The sequence below is a fragment of the Octopus sinensis genome, linkage group LG17, assembly GCF_006345805.1.
Source record: "Octopus sinensis linkage group LG17, ASM634580v1, whole genome shotgun sequence".
NCBI classification, from domain to species: Eukaryota; Metazoa; Mollusca; class Cephalopoda; order Octopoda; family Octopodidae; genus Octopus; species Octopus sinensis.
The window spans coordinates 26,400,053-26,414,191 of NC_043013.1; the positions used below are offsets into that span (position 1 = coordinate 26,400,053).

The window sequence follows — 14,139 nt, forward strand, 5'->3', positions numbered from 1 at the left end:
ACCCATGCAAAAGTGGATGTTAAAATGATGATGATGGTGATGTACATGTTTGGGATGGGATTGAACTTTAACTTCCCATTGTGCATATGAATAAATACCATTGTTTTTTTAGTCCCTGATCATCATCAAGAAAAATCTATGATCTCATCAATGACCATCCCATTCTTTCATCATCATCATCATCATCATCATTGTTTAACGTCCGATTTCCGTGCTAGCACGGGTTGGACAGTTCAACTGGGGTCTGGAAAGCCAGGAGGCTGCACCAGGCTCCAGTCTGATCTGGCAGTGTTTCTACAGCTGGATGCCTTTCCTAACGCCAACCGCCCCGTGAGTGTAGTGGGTGCTTTTTACATGCCACCAGCACAGGTGTCAGTGGAGGCTGGCAGCGGCCACGATCGGTTGGTGCTTTTTACGTGCCACCAGCACAGAAGCCAGTCAAGGCAGCGCTGGCATCGGCCACATTCGGATGGTGCTTTTTTCATGCCTCCGGCACAGGTATCGCAACTACAATTTCCATTTGATATTTATTTTAATGTTGATGTACTTGACTCAGTAGGTCTCCTCAAGCACAGCAGGTCACCCTATGATCCAAGGTAAGCACAGCAGGTCGTTCTGCAATCCAAGGTACTTTGGATGGGCTGGGGCTATGCGAAACTGGTGCAGGAAACAGCCATGTATTCACATTATTTGTCGAGTCTTCGCAGTCACAGTATATCTCCAGAGATCTTGGTCTTTCATCATTGCCTCTGTGAGGCCCAACGTTCGAAGGTCATGCTTGACCACCTCATCCCATGTCTTCCTGGGTCTTCCTCTCCCCCGGATACCTTCAACTGTTTGGGAGTGGCACTTCTTCACACATCTCTCCTCACCCATCCATAGTACATGACCATACCAGCACAGTCGTCTCTCTTGCATGCCACATCTGATGCTTCTTATGTCCATCATTTCTCTCAGGGTGCTTACACTCTGTCGTGTGTGCACACTGACATTACACATCCAGCAGTGGCTGTTGTTGTTGTTTATCATCTAAAAAGCAGTGAGCTGACAGAATCATTAGCAAGTCTGGGCCAGATGTTAAGCAGCATTTTGTCTTTACATTCTGAGTTAAAACTCTGCATTTCATCCTTTTGGAGTTGATAGAATAAGCACCAGTTGGTTACTGGTATCAATGTAATTATCTTGCTCCCTCTCCAAAATTTCAGGCCTTGTACCAAGATTTAAAACCAATATCTATAATATATCTAGGACTATGTTCTTACTCTTTTAAATGATGACATGTAAAGTGAGGAAGATTTAACTGCTATGTCCAGACTCCCTTTGTAGCTTCCTCATAAACATGGTAGGTAAGGCACCTGTTGATGAACAAAAATTAAACTGTTTGGAACAATGTTTCCCAAAACAGAAGAGATAATGAGGTTAAAAGTCTAATAGAGGTTGTTTAAACTATTCATTCTGTTGCTTTAAATAATAACTCTTCTCATGAAATTAATCAAAGAAAAGATATTTAAAATAACCCCAACTGGCCCCTTTTTTTCTTTTCTTTGTTTTATTTAAAAGAAAAATATTTTTTTCTCTGTTTTAAAGTATTTGCTTTTATTCGTTTCAGATATTGTTGTGATGACAGGAGATTTGGTTGATGGCTCTGTGCAGAAGTTAAAAGATGCTGTGGCACCAATGCAAGACATCAAAAGTGTCCATGGGAAGTTTTTCATAGCAGGTACATGACTCACAAAAAGGGTACTTAAGCTTTTCCATAACTAACAAAAAGCAAAAAAAGGTGTTTAGTTGACTGCAATGGTTTGTGTTGGATGAAATGTGTTAAAGTATTTACCTCATCCTTCTATGTTCTGAGATTAAATTCTGCTGAATTCTCCAACTAGAGTCAATAAAATAAGTTTTGGCAATGTAATGGGGATTGATTTAATTAAGTGTATACCCTTACTTTACAAAGATTGTTCTCATTCATAGAAGTCATTTGTTCAGAGTCGAAAAGAAATTTGGGGAAATAATCAGCAATATTTTTCAGTTCTATATTTGAGAGATGAGGAATTATGTACATTATTTACATTTGACGGATATTTGTCCTCATCTTGTTTGTTGTTAACATGTTTCAGCTGATATGCTCTCCAGCCTTCATCAGGTGTCTTGGGGAAATTTTGAACCTGGGTTCTCATTCCATAATTGCCCTCGGGCATATGGCGTAATGGTTAAGAGCATGGGCTACTAACCCCAAGATTCCAAGTTCGATTCCAGGCAGTGACCTAAATAATAATAATATAAAAAATACCTTAAGAATGCAAACCCAGGTTTGAAATTTCCTCAAAACACCTGATGAAGGCCAGAGGGTATATCAGCCGAAACATTGTGTTAACAACAAACAAGATGAGGACAAATATCCATCAAATGTAAGTAATAGCAATATTTTTATCTTATTTGCACAGAAATTTTAATCACATTTAGTTGTCGATTAATTCCTGTAAGCTCTAACCACACAAAGTTATTGTTTTGTTGGTATCTGTGATACCAACAAACAATGAACTGTGTGAGATTAATAGATTATAATAATGTCAGGAAATTTTAAATCTTTACACTTAACTAAGATTTCATTGCATTGATTTTGGCACTATTTTTAGTTAACTGTGTAAATTAGAAACAGTTTTTTATTAGTGCTGTTCTGGTATCTAGCTAATAACGGACAAATTGTTGATATACATATAGGCAAAATATATATCCTTTATCATTGAGTTTATAAATCATTGAAAAGCTTGTACTGTATTGCACAATCCAAATGGCCTGCAGACAAAATAATAATCTGAAAGGAATTGTGATTGCCGCTTTCAAAACTTCAGTGTAAACAGTTATTTGTTTATAGGTGAGGACTAAATCATTCTTGGGAAAATGTATGCTTCAACTTCAGATTTGATGTGAAATCATGAATGAGCACTATAGACTACCAATCAGGAATGGTAATTCAGTTGAATGCTTTATAGTGTTCACATTGTTGCAGGCTTTTTAGTACCATATAACTGGCACTCTGTAGGTTATGACGACAAGGGTTGCAGTTGACCTGATCAATGGAACAGCCAGCTTGTGAAATTAACATGCAAATATGGCTGAGCACTCCACAGACACATGTACCCTTAATGTAATTCTCAGGGAGAATCAGCATGATACAGTGTGACAAGGCTGGCCCTTTGAAATACAGGTACTACTCATTTTTGCCAGCTGAGTGGACTGGAGCAATGTGAAATAAAGTGTCTTGCTCAAGGACAGAACACATCACCAAGAATTGAACTCATGACCTTATGATTGTAAGCCAAGTACCCTAACCACTTAACCATAGTACCATATGGACTGGTGATATCCAGCAGTTACCAAATGGCTCTGTAATACCATTTCCAACATATGAACTCAGTCTTGCTATTTACAGCTTATCAGCAGCATGCCATTGAAAATGATCAATTACAAAAGGTTTGGTAGGTTTAATATGGTGGTAGTCATCATGCTTCATGGGCTCATCTTGCTGGCATAACTTAGTGACCTTTTAGCATATTAATTAAAAGATCGCTGGATGTCAGATGGGTTGTAAGATGTTTGAATGAAAAGTATGGCTGATGCATTATCTGCCACAGAAAAAAAAAATAGATCTGACATAATATTAGTGAACTGGGGTAGTATGGAGGGTCAACTTGTAGACCAAAATGCTGAAGAAAATCAATACCAATGAGAGACTAGCAAATATCAGCAATACCAAAAAGCAACTGAAAATAATGGCATTAATGAAGGTTCGAGATCACTGATCATTGGCTGCAGGTGGATATTGAAGTTAAGTTAAATCTACAGAGGTAGAAGCTAACAGTACATGCTGTCATCAGCAAAATGTTCAGTAGATCTCTCTTCTGAAAGAGAAGCAAAACTGAATTAGATGTGTTAGCCTTTGAAGTGTCAGTATACATTATATCTATGCTTCAACACTGAATCTCAAGTTTTAGTAATACTAGCAACTCAAGCTGGTTGTGGACAAGTGTACCACCATGCCTTTTGGAGCGAAAAACCCAGCATTCACACACTAGCATAGCTAGAGTGTGTGCCACCTGGGGCAGCCCTTACATTTGCTGCCCCCAGACCTCACAAAAAATACATATTACCTACAGCAGATCCAAAAGTGGTGCCCCTTTAAAAGTACTTCCCAGAGCAGACCATTCCGTCCCCCTAGCTACACTAGTGCCTCCACATCTCTAATATCGTGAAGTCTTCTTGTGAAAGTGACCTGGGCATTACTGTCAGCAACGATTTGCACTGGAGAAAGTACATCTCTAAAATTGTCAAGAAGGCCGTGGGTATCATAGCATCACTCAGCAAGACCTTTGTCAGCCACCCTCCAGTTATCTATTTAAGGCAGTATATGGCTATGGAATTTGCATCATCAATCTGAGCATCTATTTTGCTCAGAACATTGACCTCCTGGGAACTGTTCAGAGACATGCAACCAAGGGAATACCCTCCATCAGGCATCTACCATAATCTGAACACCTTGCTTCCCTAGGTATGGATACATTGAAGCTCCAACATCTGGCAACTAAATTGGTAAACACCCACAAAATTGTTAACCTCGTGCCAACAACAACCTCGAACACCTTTTTGAATTCTATGTGTCTAACACATGTGGGCATTCCTACAAAGTCAGGAAACAGCACAGCTCCCTGACTTTCAGAAACATTTTTTCACACTCAGGGTTGCTGAAACATGGAACAAAGTACCTGCATCAGTTGTTAGATGCTGAGACATTGCATCTTTTAAAACCACCATGCCTTCTGAAATTCGCTAGCACTACACCTGATATCCCCATACACATGCACACATGTATATCGTGACTCTTACACTGTTCACTTTCCTGCCTTTTGTACATAATTCTATGTACTGTACATGCACCTTTGATGAGTTGTAGTACACCTGAGTACTATACACAATAATTTCACTATTATTATGGTGTAAGAATAAGCTTGCTTCCCAACCACATAGTTCCAGGTTCACTCCCACTGTGTGGCACCAATGGCAAGTGTCTACTACTATAGCCTCGGGCTGACCATAGCCTTGTCAGTGGATTTGGTAGGCAGAAACTGAAAGATCATCATCGTATGTATCTTCATGTCTGTGTTTGTTCCCTACCACCACTCAACAGCTGATGTTGGTATTTACATCCCTAAAACCTAGCGGTTCAGCAAAAGAGACTGATAGACCAAGTGCCAGGCTTTAAAAAAAGTACTAGGGTCAATTCATTTGACTAAAAATTCTTCAAGGTGGTGCCCCAGCGTGGCCACAGTCTAATAACTGAAACAAGTAAAAGATAAAAGAATATGACAATTATGGTGTATAATTACAACGCTTTATTAATTTATACTCTTCTAGTTCATTGCTAATTAGCAGAGAGGGGAGCTTTGTAATTAGCAGAAGAGGTTATAACATTTGCCAGGCAGTTAAAATGATATGAAGTTTAATAAGCTTTACTCAAAGCGCTCACAATGGTTTTTTGGATGTTTGTGGTGTTTAAATTGCAGTAAAGCAGTGTTCATGAATAAAAGTAAGTCTAATATTCACTGTTCCAATGGTAACTCTTGAAGTTGTTCCAGCAAGGATGGTATCTTGCCTGTGGCTTGATTATAAGATGATTGCATGTAAAACTAACCAATAAATGTTAGGAATTAATCTTCTCTTTTATAATGCCTTATTAAATCAGTTCCTTTCTGGTGAATAGGGACAAGTCCCATTATCATCATCATTATTCAGCATCCATTTTCCATGCTGGCATGGGTTGGACAGCTTGACAGTAGCTGACAAGGCCAAGGGAACACCAGATTCCATAGTCAGTTTTGGATTGATTTCTACAGCTGGATGCCCTTCCTAGTACCAATCACTTTACAGAATGTACTGGGTGCTTTTTACATGACACCATCATCAGTTCCTTTTGTATGGAACCATCACTAGTGCTCTTTACATAAAACCAGCACCAATGCTTGTTACTTGGCACCAGCACCAGTGCTTTTTACAATCCAAAACATGATTCAGTAACAGACCATTTTCAATGGAATGTGTGATAGGAAGTTTGTTGTAACTACATATTCATATCTAAATTAAAACTTTTTTTCTTTTATTGTATTTTATTATGTTATATAAGAACATTTTATCATGTTCCAAACACCAATGTTTGATAAACCAATAAATAAGAAAAAAGTTATATATTTTATTAAATCCTTCCAAATTCTTGTTTATTTTCGAAATTAATTGAAACATACTTAGTATATTTCAGTAGAAATACAATCACAAAAGGTTTAAATTAATTAACTAATAACATATGTAGAATGTTCCAAACATTTGTATAATTAACTGTACTTTAATAAAAAGGGCAATTTACAAACAGTACCCCCCTGCTTATGAAGTCTTTATTTCATGACCTCTGTGAATTTATATTTCTTTGTCTATTGTCAGGTGATTACATCAACTACTTCCTTTCTATGAGTGCCAGACTGCATACAATGGCAAGTTCCAACACTGTATTACCTACATTCAGCAGTGAAATGGACTTGCCATTTGAGAATCAAGTCTTCAATGCAGTGCTGTTAGAAAAAACATAAACTGGTTACTCTTTTGGTTGGTTATCAACATCATCGCAACCATCATTTTTTATTTTATTTTTTATGCTGGAATCAGTTGGATAGGTCTCCCCCAGCATCTTGCCATATGTTGTTGCTCTCATCAAATACACAAACAACAGAGAAAACCAGAAAACTTTGTGATAGTATAGTTTCTTTCTTTCCTTTTACATGCTTTTTTTTTATAGTTGGATACCCTCTTATCACCAACCATTTTACAGTGCTGACTGATAGCATTTTATCATGCCACTGACACTAGAAGGGTTATTTGCAGAGAAACTAGAGTCCCTTTCAGCACTGTATCAGTTCTGATTTAAAATTACTGCAGATTGTAGAATCCACATCTCTAAGTATTCTTTCCTTTTTTTTTCTGGTACTCATAGCAATGCAGCTATTTACACTCTCTTTTGGAATATGAAGAAATTAAAAATATTGCCCCAATGCTAACACCTATTGAGTGTGTAATGATAAATCGTGTTTTTTATACGGTAAGTTTTTCTCTCTCATCTACTGAATGTAATAATGTGTATATTGCTTTTAGTTAAAGTAGGTACTTTTATTTGACCTTTGCTCCTAACCTCACTTGCCTATTAAATTTTTTTTTTTATGTTACCAGGAAACCACGAATATTATACTGGGGATGTTGACAATTGGTATAATCACATGAAAGAACTTGGTTACATTGTATTACACAATACCAACATCAAACTTCCTCGCACTGGTGTGAAAGCAGCTCAGCAGTTTTGTTTGGCTGGAGTTGATGACATTGATGCTGTTCACTTGGGGTAAGATTCAGTTCATTTTAGCTCCTTTGTTGTTGAGCAAGTAAAACTATGAACAAGGATATTCTAGCAGCTGCCTGACTGGCTCCCATGCCACTCACATGTAAAAAGCACCATTCAAGCATGGTCGATGCCAGTGCTGGCTGACTGCTCCCATGCCAGTGGCATGTAAAAAGCACCATTCGAACATGGTCAATGCCAGTGCCAGCTGACTGGCTCCCATGCCGGTGGCACGTAAAAAGCACTATTCAAGCGTGGCCAATGCCAGTGACACGTAAAAAGCACCCACTACTCGAAATGGTTGGCATTAGGAAGGGCAACCAGCTGTAGAAACTTTGCTAGATCAGAGTGGAGCCTGGTACAGTCTCCTGGCTTGCTTGTCCTCAGTTAAACCATCCAACCCATGCCAGCATGGAAGTCAGGCGTTAAACGATGATGATGAACTATATTGTCTTATGTGTCCTCTTAAGATGTAGTTGTAACTTTTAGCAGGTTCAACAGTCACTAAGATGTCCTCTTGTTGATGGATTTGTTCCATTCTAAACAGATGAAGCTCCTGAAGTTTTTTGTTTTGTTTCAAATGATGAAGTGAATCCTAACTAGACTACTGCATTTATCTAATAACAAAGAACTACTGATTTAGTGAGTGGAGTGTTGAACTAATTAATAAATTGGCATAGGCTTGTGGTGTCAAAAAGAAATTTGGTAAGTTTGCAGTGTCCAGATTTCATCATCATCATCATCATCCTTGTTAACATCTGCCTTCCATGCTGGCATGGGTTGAACAGTTTGACAGGAGCTGGCCAGGCAAAAGACTGCACCATACTTCTGTATCTGTTTTAGCATGGTTTTTTTATGGCTGGATGCCCTTCCTAACACCAACCACCCCGCAGAATGGATTGGGTGCATTTTACGTGGCACCAGCGCAGGTGAGGTCAGTTTTGGCACGGGTTTTTACAGCTGGATGGCCTTTCCAAATGCCAAACATTTTGCAGTGTGGACTGGATGCTTTTTATGTGGCACCAGCAATGACAGGTTCACCAAGTAACTTGCAAGACAAGGACTCTTTGAAGGGGGAGGGGGCATTGGAGGAGATGATCTTGTGTCAGATGATGAAAGGGTAGAGTGTGACAGAGAGAGAGAGAGTTAATAAGAAAGAGGAAGAAACAGGTGTGCTACTGTCAAGTAGATACATGGTTACCTAGCCAGAGGGAATAACAAGAGAAGGAGAGAGAGAGAGAGAACAGGAGAGCGAGTGAGTGTAGGAGAGAGATGGTGACAAAGCACCAGGGTATACTCACAAGGAACAGAGATCAGGGAATATATGGGATGGTAGAGTAAAGAAGGGAGCGATAAACAATGGCAAGTGCTAGGGCATACCCTCAAGGTGTGGGGGTCATAATATATGTGACACAATCATCATCACCATCAATATTTGTTATCTTCTATTTTTATCATTTTTTTTTTCTTTTCTCCTGTTAACAATGATGGGTTGACCATGTCTTCATAGATATCATCATCCCTGATTACATATTGCTTCATTTCTGAAGATCAGTTTTATTATGAAGTAATATTATCGAAAGATGTCCATATGATGAAGGATATTTAGTATGTAATGAGATTAACATAGAGTCACCTGTTGCACTCCACTCATCATTTGTAGTCTAAAACCGAAGCCTGAGCTTAGACTCAGTACAGCAAGATGTAGCAGACTCTGACTTGAAACTCAACATTGTTTTATCTTGTATACAGAGCTCAATAGCACAAATGCCACCAGCAGATTTGAATTCATGTTATCTTACCAAGTTGTCCAATACCTTAATATACTTAGTTTTCTTGCTGCTTCAAGAATGCTTATATGCACCAAAAGCCTTCATGAGAAGTTCTCTCATTCTAACAACATCCACTTTTATGTGAGGATAAATATGACCTCTTAGTACTAATACTTCTGTCGTTAATATTTATATTTTAAAATCTGTTATTTTAACATTATTATCATTTAACATCTGTTTTCCATGCTGGCATGGGTTGGCTGGTTTGACTTGAGACTGGCAAGCCCGGAGGCCACACCAGGCTCCAGTCTGATCTGACAATGTTTCTACAGCTGAATGCCCTTCCTAACGCCAACCACTCCGAGAGTGTAGTGGGTGTGTTTTTTACATACCACCAGCACAGGAGCCAATCAGGGCAGGGGCGCTGGCATCAACCACGTTTGAATGGTGCTTTTTACATGCCACCGGCAATAGGAACCAGTCAGGTAGCTCTGACAGTGACTCACGCATGAATGAATGGTGCTTATCATGTGCCACCAGCACTGGTAATGGCCGCAACTACAATTTCCATTTGATTGTGATTGGTGTTGAGCAGTTGAAAACTAAACCTTAGTCATATCAGGATACCAGTCACTCGTTAAAGATGAACATCTAACATGAAAGTATTATTCTGAAACTAATTAGAATGATATATTTATTTATTATTTTATATCACTGTTTGTGAAGAAGAAGGTCATTGTTAATAAGTTTCCAAAAGGCCAATCACTGGTCTGTTGTCTCTTCAACAGCGAAAGTGACGTTGTATCATCTAACATGATGCAATGAACATTGTTAGTAAAGCGCCACATGTTTTTTTCATTTTAATTGTTGATGTTCATAGAAGATAAAGGGTATACCACATACACATCTAATGGTCTTCTGCACAGTTCCTGCCTACCAAATTCCACTCATATTGTTAGTTAACCTGAGACTATGGTAGAAGACATTTATCATATGTGCTGCATAGTTCCGTGTTAGATTGTCGTTGTTAACAAGAGACTGGCATCCTTATAGGGAACGAGATTTATTCTTTTAACTGCACAATACCAAAAAATCATTTGTATTTGGAGTTGACAATATAGCAGCTTTTGGTTTCCATGTGAGTTCTGGGTTCCTCCAGCCACTTAACCCCATGACAACAATTTTTTATCAGGCAACTAGGTTGCACTGATAGTAATCATCTCAGCCGAGATCAGTAATTAGTGCACAACAATAGTTTGGCATATATTTACGTCAACCACTTTAAAGCCTGCACTGTTTATTTATGCATACTGTCATCAGTGCGAGGACCATAAATTCAATGAAACTGGCATGGCTAGATATGACTGGAAATGGTGGTGTAACCGCCAAAACTGCTGCTTTTATATTATTATGGTGAGGAAGTCTCGAACTGAGTTGGAAACATTTACATAAAGAGTTTAACAAACCGATCAAATTCCTTGAAATTTGCACGGTGGCCTCTGTTATCAATTCCATGAGTGATAGCGAATATTTATATCAACTGGTATACAAACAGGTACAAAACCGCAGCAGATAGGGCTGCCTATATTTTTGTCATTTGATTCAAAGTGAGTTCACGGCACACGTAAATTTACATCAATCAATGTTATGGGGTTAATGGTAGGCACCACTAGCCCTTTAAGGGAACTACATACTTATAGTCATGTCTGACCCTTATGAAATTTTAAAATTGCTTCCTGGTTTTAAATCATCATTTTCATTGTTTAACATCTACTTTTCCATACATGCATGGGCCAGACGTAATTGGTTAAGGCCAGTTTTCTACATTCCAGATGCCCTTCATTTTGCACACCGTCACCTGTTTCCAAACTATGTAATGTTTCCCCATGACCAAACATGTTTTTCATGGTGGTCTGGAAACAAACATCATTTCTATTTTGGTGCTGCTCATTTACAATTAACACATGATGCAAACTAAGGTGAATACACACACACACACACACACACACACACACACACACTATAAGCTGCTTTCATTTTCTTCCACCAAATCCACTCACAAAGTTTTGGTCAGCCCAGGGCTATAGTAGAAGGCACCCAAAGTGCTACACAGTGGGACTGAACTTGAAACCACATGGTTAGGAAATAAGTTTCTTTGCCACACAGCCATGCCAGCATCTTCATTTTCCTAAATATTCATGTGGTTGTTGTTGCAGCTACCATGGTCATGGCCCTGATATTGATGCAGCTTTATCCAGTTGTGATCCCACTCAACCAGTTGTCGTACTTGCACATCAACCCAGAGTAGCCAAAACAATTCTAGATTCTTCTTACAGAGTTGACTTAATCTTATCAGGTGGGTATAAAAATAGCATCTTTGTTACCTTTTGTTTTTTGTTGTTGTCTTTTTTGTTTTGTTTTTCTTTTTATCATCAAGGAAATTAAATTACTAAAACAGTAGCAACATAGGATCTTTTCCTTTTGAACGGCAGACAATTTCTAGTTAACTAAACACTTTAAAAATTCGTATACTGGTAGAATGTGTCAAAATAAAACATTTTTTTCTCTTGGCTTTCTTGAGAAAATTGTAATTTGTTTGTTTAACGTAGTTTAATTTTTCAAATTTTAACCAATCCTATGCTCTCTTTTGAGCTAAAATCATTTGCTGTGTCTGAAACTGAGACAACATCCTGTCACTAACCCTAAACCTCCCCCCTAACCCTAACCTTTTTTTTTCTTAATTGTTACGCGTATAAAAAAAACTAAAGCAATGGAATTAAATTAATTTAACAATTAAGAAAAAAACTTTAGGGTTAGTGGGGAGGTTTAGGGTTAGTTACAGGATGTTGTCTCAGTTTTAGATGCAGCAAATGATTTTAGTTGAATGGAGGTAATCGATTGGTTAAAATTGCCGAAATGCTCGGATTTTCAGACGAAATATCTTACAAACTATAGAATTTTCTCAATAAAACCAAGAGAAAATGATGTTTAACTAGATATTGTGTTGACATCTGCCGTTCAAAAGAAAAAGATCCGCAACATAAAGCTGAATGCTTTACAGCGTTTAATTACATCATCATGTGTTCTGTGTTCAAATCCTGGTACAGTTAACTTTTGATTTTTATTCCATTTCTATTATCAATTAAATAAATCCATTCAATAGACTAATTGCATTGATTATCCTCTTCCAAAATTTCAGGCTTTGTACCTTAAGTAGGAACGCTTGTTGTAATTACTACTACTACTACTACTACTACTACTTCTACTATTATTATTATTATTATTATTTATTTTATGCTCTGAGTTCAAATTCTGCCGAGGTTGACTTTGCCTTTCATCCTTTTGGGATTGATAAAGTAAATAGCATTTAAGCATTGGGGTCAATGTAATCAACTTATCTCTCCCTCCAAATTGCTGGCCTTGTGCCAAAATGTGAAACTATTATCATTTTTCATATCTGGATGTTGGATGGCAGAAACTGTAGTGAGACTAAATACATGTATTTAGTTATGTCCCCTTGTACTTTGAGTTCAAATCCTGCCAGGTTTAACTTTGCTTTTATCTTTTTAGAATTGACCCCTCACTTAGAAATGTGTGACTTGGTGACTACAAAGAAATTATTATTATTGCTATGGTCCTTATCAATGTTATTATGATGCATAAGCTAAAGAAAATGATGTTGATAACAAATCCCATCAGCTCATCTATCCTGTCATGGGTTGGACAGGTTTTCTGGGTCAGTGTTTCTGACCAGATGCCCTTCCTTTCACCAACCCTTTTAATCATGTCGTATGACTACAGGATTATAGTGTGTTTATCCTAAAACTGGATATGAGGATAACTAACTGTAATATAATAAATATTATTAGATTAATATTTCGGGTCACTGGTTTTCATTTAAGTGGCCTGGGTACAGTTTCAAGCAAGAAAACCCATTATATAAATCTGTGAGGGAGACTTTTTACACAGTTATTTGGCTTGTTAGAAATAAAAACCTGTTCACATATTAACGTCATAAAGAAAAGAAAGGCGGATAATGCTATGAAAAAAAACAAAAAGCATCCAGTACACTCTGTAAAACAACTGGCATCAGGAAGAGCATTCAGTAAGAGTAAGCTTGCCATAGTAACCATTGCAGCCCTTAGGTTAGTTAGATCCTGTCAAACCATCCGACTCATGCCAGCATGGAACATGGATGTTAAATGACAAGTATGATGATGGTGATTATTATTATTATTATTATTATTATTGCTAAGGCAGCGAGCTGGTAGAATCGTTAACACACTGGGCAAAATGCTTAACAGTATTTTGTCCATTGCTGTGTTCTAAGTTCAAATTTCGCCGAGGCCGACTTTGTCTTTCATCCTTTCAGGGACGATTAAATAAGTACCAGTTACACACTGGGGTTGATGTAATGGACTTAATTCCCTCCCACAAGTTGCCCTTGTGGCAAAAATTTGAAATCATTATTATCATTATTGTTGTGGAAAATTTCAAAAGAGGAGGAAGAAATTTTTTTGTGAGCTGAGTAGAATTGTTATTAGCATTTCTCATTAGGGTGATGATTAACTTTGATTAACATTAGAGGTAATAACATTGAACAATCATCATCTCCATTGTCTCAATTCCCATCACTGATATATTATCAGCATAAACATCATTATTAACATTTAGCGTGTTGTTGACTGTGTGGTTAAGAAGTTTGTTTCCTGACCATAGGGTCTTTGGTTCAATCCCACTGTATGGTACCTTGGGCAAGTGCCTTCTACTCTTGGCCTGGGCCAACCAAACCTTTGGCTGTGGATTTGGTAGATGGAAACTGAAAGTACCTTGGGTGTGTGTGTGACTTTGTCTTGATATTATGTGATGGTTGTAAATGAGCATCACCATCATACAAGTGAGGTTGTTTGTTTCCAGTCTTCCATGAAAAAC

General features: G+C 37.9%; 1 protein-coding gene across 1 annotated transcript in view; it reads left to right on the top strand.

Annotated features, from left to right (window-relative positions):
• The window catches only part of LOC115220936 (transmembrane protein with metallophosphoesterase domain), a 28,372-nt gene that overhangs the window by 9,341 nt on the left and 4,892 nt on the right, over positions 1-14,139 (top strand). Inside the window, exons 2-4 of the mRNA XM_029791142.2 lie at positions 1,610-1,720; positions 7,270-7,438; positions 11,424-11,563. Coding sequence (XP_029647002.1) covers positions 1,610-1,720; positions 7,270-7,438; positions 11,424-11,563 — 420 coding nt within the window. The remainder of the gene's footprint in view (positions 1-1,609; positions 1,721-7,269; positions 7,439-11,423; positions 11,564-14,139) is intronic.